Source organism: Otolemur garnettii, unplaced genomic scaffold (assembly GCF_000181295.1).
Source record: "Otolemur garnettii isolate 467f Iridium unplaced genomic scaffold, OtoGar3 scaffold00109, whole genome shotgun sequence".
NCBI lineage: Eukaryota > Metazoa > Chordata > Mammalia > Primates > Galagidae > Otolemur > Otolemur garnettii.
Genome location: NW_003852504.1, coordinates 3,413,182 through 3,424,012, shown reverse-complemented (window position 1 = coordinate 3,424,012; position 10,831 = coordinate 3,413,182). Strand labels below are relative to the sequence as shown.

Sequence of the window (10,831 nt, the reverse complement as noted above, 5' to 3'; positions counted from 1 at the left end):
AGTAATAAAAATGCAACAACTTTCAAAATAAACCTTTTCAGAATTCTGGAAATTAACCCAAACTTCACAGTAATCTGAGAAACATTTATGCAAGAAAGAAGGCATAATCTTAATGAGAAATGACCTTTGTGATGTTTTAATTTTACTTAATCCCATGCTTTCTCCCTACCTCCATGATAGCCTTGAAAACCTACATCTTTACCACTATGCTACCCATGAAAACTGGAAGTTTAGCAGCCCCTGGAGAGGACATAACACCCTTGAAGTTCTCCTGAACTCCCATCTTCACAGAACTGCCATTATTTGATTTGTCTGGAATATTGTTGAAAATCTCTAGTTCTCTGGATGTATTTTCATTTGACTTGACTCAGAAGTCATCTATCCTTAGGACATTTGTCAAAAACAACGGTGGAACTTGTTTAACCATGCAGCTATGTGAGGTTGTGTTATCATTTGGGACTAACAAGAGACTGACTAAAAAAACATGAAAGGGAAAGCAGTTGGATGAGAAGGTCATAGGGGATTATGGAAAGGTTGGTGCATCCCTGGGATCTAGAAAGATTATGTGCTAGTGCAGGAAAGCCTTGAGAAGGCCTTGTTTCTCACGTGTGGTTCACCTGAAGTTCTGCATAAGCAAGAGGTAAAAACTAAGCCAAAATTGCAAACTCTCTTGGATGCATTGAATATATGCCACAATATATAAACAGAGCCCCACAGTGAAGGCCAGGAGAATTATCTGTAGAAGACATTTAAGGAAATATCTGTCCAATTATTAGCTAACTATTGGCTAACAAAGCAGAAAATTCCATAATCATACAGCACAAAGAATACAGATTTTAAATAGGTCGCAACAGTCATTAACAATAAAACAGTGATCCCTTTTGCAAGAACAAAAGCAACAAACAGCAGCAACAAACCCTGAGTGGTAGGGGGAAATTTGATTTCCAGAGTTGTCATATTATATTATTTTAAATGCACAGATTTCAACAAAAAAATTATTAGCCCACAAAAAAATAGGAATGTACGTATAAAACACAAACAAAAAGAAAACAATAGAAACTGCTCCTAAGGAAGTCCAGATGCTGGCCTTAATAGGCAAAGATTACAAATTGGTTATCGCAAATGTGTTCAATGTAATGGAAAAAAAATCCATAGAATTAAGGAAAATATAAGAAAAATGTCACTGAATAGACAATATTAACAATGAGATAGAATTTTTAAAAATAGCCATATAGAGCTTATGGAGTTGAAAATAATAATAATTAAAATAAAAATATTACTGGAAGGGACTCAGCATCAGATTTGAGAAGGCAGACAAAAGAATCAATGAACTCAAATATAGATCAATTGAGAATATGTACTTTGGGAACAGAAAGAAATAAGGTTAAAGAAAAATAAACAGAAGGTCAGAGACCTGTGAGTCATCATCAAGCATACCAACATATGCATAATGGAAGTGCCAGAAGAGGAAAGAAAAGAGAAGAAAATATACTTAAGAAAACTCCCCAGATATGGCATTCATCTATACATTCAACAAGCTCAACATATTCCAATATAATAAATGCAAAAGATTCATACCTGGATAAAGCATAGTCAACTGGTCAAAAATCAATGCAATGAAAGAGTTTTCAAAGCAGCAAGCAGAACACTGACTCATCATGTATAAGATTTTCTTAATATAATTAAAAGTTGACTTTTCATAGGAAATTATGCAGGACAGAAGGCAGTGTATTAAAATGAAGGCATCTATATTCAAATGTAGAAAATAGGCACTATCAATGAATAATTCTATACCCAGAAAAGCTATCCTTTAAAAATGAAGGAGAGATTGTGGATAGTGGCTTATGTCTGTAATCCCAGCACTTTGGGAGGCTGAGGCAGGAGGATCACTTGAGGTCAGGAGTTTAAGACCAACCCCAGTGACATAGCAAGATCTTGTCTCTACAACAAATAAGAAAAATTAGCTGGCTGTGGTGACATATACCTGTAGTCCCAACTATTCCAGAGGCCAAGGTAGGAGGATTGCTTGAGTCCAGGAGTTCGAAGCTGCTGTGAATTATAAGTATGTCACTACAGTCCAGCCTAAGCAACAGAGCAAGACTCCATTTTTATAAAAAAGAGAGATATAAAGCGTACAGAAAAGAAATGAAAAAATGACAGATTTAAATTCTTCCTTTCCAATAATTACATAAAAAGACAGAAATTGACCAAAAGGATTTTTTAAAAAATCAAAACATGATCCAACTATATGCTATCTACAAGAAATTCACCATAGATTCAAACATTCAAGTAAGTTGAGAATAAAATTTTGAAAAAAAATATGCAAACGGTATGCACAGTAGATCTGAAGTAATTAATCTTGGTAAAAACATACTTTAAGACAAAAATTTTTAATATAGACAAAGAACACCTTTTTTTTTTTTTTTTGTTTTTTGTTTTTTGAGACAGAGTATCAATTTGTTGCCCTTGCAACTTCACACTCCTGGGCTCAAGTAATTCTCTTGCCTCAGCCTCTCAAGTAGCTGGAACAACAGGCCCACCACAATGCCCAGCTATTTTACTTTTTTAGAGATGAGGTCTCCCTCTGGCTCAGGCTGGTCTCAAACCTGTGAATGCAAGCAATCCACCCACCTCAGCCTCCCAGAGTGATAGTATTATATAGGCATGAGCCACTGCGCCCAGCAAAAACATTTTTGTAATGATGTCACTCCATCAGGGAGGCATAACAATTATAAACATATATGCATATAATAGAGCCACAAAATATGTAAAACAAAAACTGATGGAATTAAAAGGACAAATAGTTAATTTAACAATAATAGTTGGAGACTTTGAAATACTACTTTCAACAATTGATAGAATAACTAGCAGAAGGTAAACTAGGAAATAGAAGGCTTTAATAACATTATAAACCAATTGGATCTGGTAGGATTCTGTGGAACACTCCACTCAACAATAGCAGATAAACATTCTTTTCAGGTGCACATGAAACGTTCTGTAGGATAGATAATATACCAGAGCATGAAACAAATATCAATAAATTCAAAATAATTAAAACCATATGAAGTATGCTTAAGACAACAAAGGAATTAAATTAGAAATTGATAACAGAAGTTTGGGCAACCCCCAAATATGTAGAAATTATGAAAATACTCCTAAATAATCAATAGTTCAAAAAAGAAATCACAAAGATAAAATGTAAAGTCCTTAGAAATGAACAAAAAGACACAGAATACCAAAATTCATGAGATGCAGCTAAATCAGCACATGAAGAGAAAATGTTAGTTGTAAATATCCATATATAATATAAAAGAAGGCCAAGTGTAGTGGCTCATGCCTGTAATACCACCACTTTGGGAGGCTGAGGCAGGAGAATTGCTTAAGCCTGGGAGTTCAAATCTAGCCTGGGCAATAGGGAGAATTTGTCTCAAAAGAGAGCAGACAGCATCGAAACCAAAAGTTTGTTCTTTGAAGTAATTCAAAAAATTAACATACTTCTAGTTTGGTTGAGCAAGAAAAAGAGAAAGAAGACTCAAATTCAATTTTCTAAAATTAGGACTGGAATTAGGAACATGCATTTTGGTGTTTCAGTTTAGTTGTTATTTTTGAATTCGTGAAGGAATGAGTGACGCATCAACTACTTACCCCCTCCTTCTCACCTAGTTTTGCACTTGTTTTCTTCCTATTTCTTAAACATGCTCAGTCCTTCATTTGTATTTTTCCCCTTATTCTTGTATGTTCGTTTCCTCACTCTTCAAACTTTACACTAACCATTTAGTGTCAAATTTTTAGTCTCAGTTTAACCATTACTTTTTCTGAGGGATCTTACCTTAACAATCCCATCTAAACTAGGTATCGTCCATTACTATTTGTTCCAGCTTCATGTTTGTTTCCTTCAAACTACTTACTGTGCTCGTTCAACTGTTTTATTCATGTGTGTGATAATCTGTTTATTATTTATTAAAATGTTTATTCACTACTAAGAACAATCAGAATTTTGTTCTTTTCTCCTGTAGATCTCCAATACTAAAAAACTACGTAACACACAGAAGATATTCAATAAATATTGGCTGAATACATGAAATGAGAAATGAAAAGAAGCAAAATGTGAAATACCTACACCCACGTACATGTAAATGCCTATATAGGCTTTCCGTAATTCTAAAGTTTAGACTTTAGTCAAAAAAAGTGTGATAACCTTGCTACACACAAAAATTAACTAGACCTTTCAATATGTGGGTATCTCTGGTACCAGAATTATATAAAATATTCATGATGATGATGACAAAAATAGCCATTATTGAAAATAGTATGCAGGTTCCTCAAAAAACTAAAAGGATAGGTAGAACTACCATATGAATTCAGCAATCTCGCTACACAAGGAAACGAAATAACTACCTCATAAAGGTATCTGCACTCCTCTTTATTGCAATACTATTCACAATAGCCAAGATGTAGAATCACCCTAAGTGTTCATTAATACATGAATGGATAAAGTGTGGTATATACATACAATATAATACTATTTAGCCATAAAAAGAACAAAATTCTGTCATTTACAGCAAAATGGATGAGCCTGCGGGATACTATGTTAAATGAATAAAGCCAGGCTCAGAAAGATAAATACCATATGGTTCTCACTCATATATGGAAGCTAAAAATGTTAATATCATAGAGAAGTAGGGAGTAGAATTTTGGTTACTAGAGGTAGAGGAGGCTTGGGGGACAGGGAATGTTCAAAGTTTGCTTAATAGCTACAAAAATACAGCAGGATAAAAGGAAGAAGTTCTACTGTTCTGTAGCACTATAGGGTGAATATAATTAACAACAATTGAGTATGTATTTTCAAATAGCTAGAAGGGCAGATTTTAATGTTCCTAGCTTAAAGAAATGATAAATGTTTGAGGTGATGAGTTAGCTATTGGAATATTACACGTTATACACAGGTATTGAAATAGCACACTGTACCTCGCAAATATATATAATTATTATGTGTCAATTAAAATAATAATAAACAGAAAAAACCCAGTAGTATTAATAGCATATGTTTTAAGGTGCTTACTAGTTGCCAAGTACTATACTAAGTGTTATACATGGTTTATCTTATTCAATCTTTATAGAAAACCTATGAAGTAGATAGGGAGGGGGATGCCAGAGAAGCTGAAGTAAATTTCCCAAGGTTGCACAGCTAAATAATGTTCATTCTGAATACAAAACGTCTGAATTCAAATCCAGGTCTTTCTGACAATAAAGCCTGTGTGCGCACGTCTATGTGCATATGTGGACAAGCAGAAATGGACATATGGGGCCAATGCTCTAATATGTTAGTGGAAAATTTTATTTGGTGATTTTTTATACAGTTTATTAATTTTTTGTTTTTTTTTTAAATTTTTTATTTCTTTTTCATTACATGTATATCCTGTATAATGGTGAAGCCTGAGGCTTTTGTATCCATCACCCCATAGTGTACATTGTACTGAATAGGTAATTTTTCAATCCACAGCCCCCCCCACCCTCCTCCTTCTGAGTCTCCAATATCCATTAAATCACTCTGTATGACCATGCATACCCACTGCTTAGCTCCCACTTACAAAGGAGAACATTCAGTATTTGATTTTGTGTTCTAGGGAGGGAGTGGGGGATGAAAAATTACCATGTGTGTCTGCGATGTCCATTATACTACTCCTTGTGATCTTGCGTAGCCATAGCTTAGCTCCCACTTACAAGTGAGACCATGCAGCCTTTATTTTTCTGTTCCTGAGTCACTTCACTTAGGATAATGGACTCACAACAACAAAATTGCAGGAACAAATGAACACTTTTCTGTGTGCTCCTTTCCATGTGACGAAAATGGTAGCTTTAATAGTTTTGCTTTCAGGACTTATTGAAACTCAAGGAACAATTTGTAGTTGATTAATTTTATTTTCTTACTATTTAGTAGTGGCATTGTTGAGAAACTCACTAAAACTCCAACGATATACTCTTAACTTTTTCCAAATTTTAAATCTCTTTCTGTGAAACACTTCCAGGAAAAGTTGTGGTTATAGCTCTCAAGTGCATTTTCTTTGCTCTGCTGCTGCCAGTACTCATCACAAAGCTCTTTTGTCAGTGATGTTGATTTTTAAGGGGTCAGTTCAACCTTCCAAGATGTTGCCTTGTGATTTCGGCACCCCTTATGAGGAGATGGTGTGCAGAGAGGCAGAGTTGCCCATTATCAGCTGCAAGTCATAAGTGTTGTTTGGCAGAGATAAGAAATTTAAACAAGTTCCCTGAGGCATAGGATTGTTCCAAAGTATTGTCTGTTTATTATCACCCAACTTGTTTATTTAGTAATACAAGGAAGATTTGAAGAAGACAACTTTCACAGTAAACATTTCACATAAAGACACCTACCCTACACAACTCTGATTAGTTGTTCCCATAATCTCTTAAACTTTCTATTCATCCTGAGTTTTGACTTTGTGTCAGAAACCTTCCTGCAGCTTGTTCTCCACTTCCAGATGTAACATACTCGAGAGAGAACCTTGTCTAACTTCTCTCTGAAGTAATCAAAAGGAAAAACATTAGTTTACCTGTCTAATTTTCTCTCAGCTAAAAAGGTCTCTACCTCTCCTCAATAAATTTCTCTCTGTCAGCACAAGGCACATCTCATTGTTTGTTCTTCTCTATCTCCTCTTAGTCCCTAATGAAAATGATCAAACTCAAATAAGTACTGGGCTTGTAGTTTCACTTTTCCTTCCCTTTCATTTGTGGAATCATGTTTACTTCTCTACTCCAGTGTTTGACTTTATCTGCTCACTATGCCTTATTAGTTAGTTAATAGTATTTTTCTTCCAGTTTTAGGAGTGTTTTAGATTAAATGAACAGGATTAGAAAGCACCAGAAATTAAACTTGCACAAGAATTTGTTCCATGTTAAAAATTAAAATGACAATGTTACAACGAAATTTTCATAACAGCATAGATTCCCTTTCTAAAGCGTTCTCAAGGGTGCAAGCGAATCTTTCTAAAAGCAGAGTATGAATGTTTTAACTCAATAACTAAGAAAATGACATGAAGGTTTTGTTAACCAGTTTGATGAGAGTATTTCAAAATGTATATGAAAACAGCACACTGTACCCCATGATTGCATTAATGTACACAGTTATGCTATAAGAAATTTAAAAAAAGAGTTCTCTATTGGGGTTCCCGCGGTTTTCTCATTTCCATTCGCATTTGCAGTAGTGTCCAAACAGCTTTTGTTGTTGACCAAAAAAGGATTAATTCCAGGAGTGCTTGCCAGAGTGAAACAGAATGGATCAAACTGGAAGTCAGCCTGTCAGGATGTATCTGAAAGTAATGGTGGAGTTAATCAGGTTCAGCCTAGTACTGAGGCTTTTTATTAGTCGTATGCTACTAAGTCCAGTGTTTTCCTTTTATTCCAAATTTGGGCTAAATGATATTTTGACCCAACTTTAAAGACACCGATTCTCAAATGATAAATGATCAATAAACGTAAGAAATCTATTCAACCTAATTTCTAATGAGATAATTTCAAATTAAGGTAACAATGGGATTGTTTAATTGTTTTCTTTCTGATTTGCTTGAGTTCTTTATAAATTCTGGCTATCAGCCCATTATCAGATGTACAGCATGCAAGTATTTTCTCCCATTCTATTGGTTGTCTATTCATTCTATCAGGAAGTAGGCAAAAGACATGAACAGAAGCTTTTCAAAATAAGATCGAATAATAGCCAATAAACATATGAAAAGATACTCAATGGTTTCTAGTCATCAGGAAATGGAAGTTAAAACCACAATGTGATATCCACTAACTCTAGTGAGAATACTTTATATCAAAAAATCCCAAAACAACAGGTGCTGGTATGCATGCAGAGAGAAAGGAACTCTTTATACACTGCTGGTAAGAAGGCAAACTAGTACAACCTCTGTGGAAAGTTGTATGGCAATACCTCAAAGAGCTAAAAGTAGACCTACCATGTGATCCAGCAGTGTCATTACTATTTACCTGTAGCAAAACAGTCATTTTATAAAAAAGATATGTGCATGGTAATGTTTATTGCAGTGCAATTCACAATTGCAAAGATGTGGAAACAACCCAAGTGACTGTCAATGCATGAGTGAATGGATTAATCAAAATGGTAGATGTACATCATGAAGTACTACTCAGCCATAAAATGATGAACTAATACCTTCTGTAATAATGTGAATGGAACTGGATACCATTCTAAGTGAAGTATCACAAGAGTAGAAAAACAAACACCACATACTTAAATTGGAACTAATTGATGGACACCATGTGCACATTTTTGGTAAAACTCAATGGAAAGCAAGCAGGTGGGAAAGGACATGGGGGAGGGGTAATTTCACAATTATTAGGTACAATGCACACTGTTTGGGTGAGGGGAACACTTATGACTTTGACTCAAACTGTACAAAAGCAAGTCATATAAACAAAACATTTGTGCCCTTGTAATATTCTAAAATAAAAGATCAAATCAAAACGGGAATATAGTTCTCTAGTTTGTCACATTATCATAGGTTATTTTTAAGTGATGCAGTCATTATTGGTATCCATATAGGCAAATGATCACTTATACAATGGGAATGGATATTAAAGCGAAAATTGGCAGTTTATTTTCTTTTTTGGCTTACGTGCATTCAGTGCCCACCATGTGCTGGACCCTGTGATAGAAACATAACTTGCATTATCTCATTTAATTTTCAAAACAACTTGATGAGGTAAGCCCCTATAATTACCATTTTATAAAGGAGAAAACTGACGCTTAAAGATGGAAAATAACTAGCTACATTTCACACAGTTGTCAATAGCAGATTTAAATATGTCTGCCCGATTCTCAAACCTAGGCAAGTCTTATTGCGTGTCAGAAGTAGGTGATTTTTTATTTCTTCTCTATTTGTCTGTCCATTTTTAAATAATAAGCATTATCACTTTTAGAGTTTTAAAATATTGTATGTATTTGCCTGTTTGAAAAAGCATTCTTCCTGAGTTAAATCTGCTCTATGTTTGTGAGTTCCATACCTTTAGATAACTCTTGGAAGTTGAAGGAATGATGTATAATGACTGAGAAAAGGTAGCTCCCTGTATTGATCAAGACTTGTAATTGCAAGTTCTATAGGGTCAGTAAGTCTGGTTCTCAGTATGTGCACAGTTTTGAAAGATTCCTTGCTTGAGCAGAGGACTTTTCTATGCAGAATCTTATATAGCAATTGGGTAATTTTTTTCTCTCTACCCACCCACATCCATCAGTGCAAAGCCTGGGCCATGACCTATATTGTACAAAAAGCAGTGAGATAAAAATTGTCCACTTTGTACCTTTGCTCTTTATCACCTATAAAATGGAATCTTAGAATATTGGAGCACTTCCTATTTAATAAAATAAAATCAAATTACTCAGGATTAAAATAATTATTAAAATTCAAGATTGTCCTGAGTAATTTACTACTTAAAGGGACAATATTATAAATGTTTACCACATTTTTCTCATTTTCCAGTGTTCTATTTTACCTGCTTGTTAGAAATAGGAAAAAAAAATGAACTTAAAACTAATTACTAAAACACTGTTCAGTATTTCTACTTTGTTATTTTCACAAATCAGACTGTTGGTTAGAAGAGTCTTCAGGGAATAGCCATCCTCTTTTAGGACTCTTTCTTCCTAATTAATTTTTTTAGAGAATTTTTTACATCCTTGTTCCTCAAGGTGTAAATAAGGGGGTTCAACATAGGAGTAATAACTCCATAAAATGCAGAGATGATTTTCCCCTGGTCCTGGGATTCCTTTGACTGGGGTTTCAAGTACATGTAGATGGCTGACCCATAAAATATGGTGACAACAGTCAAATGGGATCCACAGGTGGATAATGCTTTGAGCCTGGCCTCTGCAGAGCGGATCCTCAGTACAGCGACCACAATTCGAGTATAGGAGATGAGGATGAAGGTAAAGGGCAGGGGCAGGGTGAATATGCCGATAACCAAACCCAGAATAAGTCTGCCTGGAGTGTCTGAGCAGACGAGTTTCAACAGGGCCTGCACCTCACAGGTAAAATGGTTGATGATATTGTGTCCACAGAAATGGGCAGGAATTGCAATAATTGGTATTACTGCCAAAAGGAAGGCACTGGCCCAGGTCACTATGGCCAACTGCATGCAGACCCAGTTGTTCATAATGATGGTATAACGCAGAGGACTTGAGATTGCAACAAACCTATCATAAGCCATGACAGCAAGGAGGAGACACTCTGTCATCCCCAGAAAAAGAGCGATGGTCATCTGGGCATAGCAGCTATTATAGGAAATAGTGGGGTAGTCTCTTAAGCCATTAAACAATAGAAAAGGCACTGAATTGCTGGAGTAACAAATATCGAGGAAGGACAGGTTGCTTAGGAAAAAATACATGGGAGTGTGGAGCCGCCCATCAACTCTAACCACAATGATAATGACACTGTTACCTATTAATGTGATCAGGTAGACAACTACCATGGCACAATAAAAGGCAATCTGGTATTTTGGATGATTGGACAAACCCACCAGGATGAACTCTGTCACTTCACTGCCATTATCAGTAACCAGAATATCCATTTTGTTCTATCTGTTGAGAAAGAAGAAATAATTGAATTCATTTGAATTTGAGAAGCACTTATTGAGTACTTGCTATGTTGTCAGCCCCTATATCAGGTGCTATTATGAAGCGATGTCTACAAAACAAGTGATGCTGTTTGGAAGTTTACGTTCTAATTTGGGAGAGAAAGCATTAGTACACAGTCCAAGATTAATTTGCAAAGTAGCACAATCCACTGTGAATCTTAATTCC

General features: G+C 35.3%; 1 protein-coding gene across 1 annotated transcript; it reads right to left on the bottom strand.

Moving 5' to 3' along the window:
* Positions 1-9,660: 9,660 nt before the first annotated feature.
* On the bottom strand, positions 9,661-10,599 carry LOC100956622 (olfactory receptor 13H1-like). Its single transcript, XM_003796975.1, has one exon. It carries the CDS (start codon positions 10,597-10,599, stop codon positions 9,661-9,663), a length of 939 nt encoding a protein of 312 aa, XP_003797023.1.
* Positions 10,600-10,831: the final 232 nt, after the last annotated feature.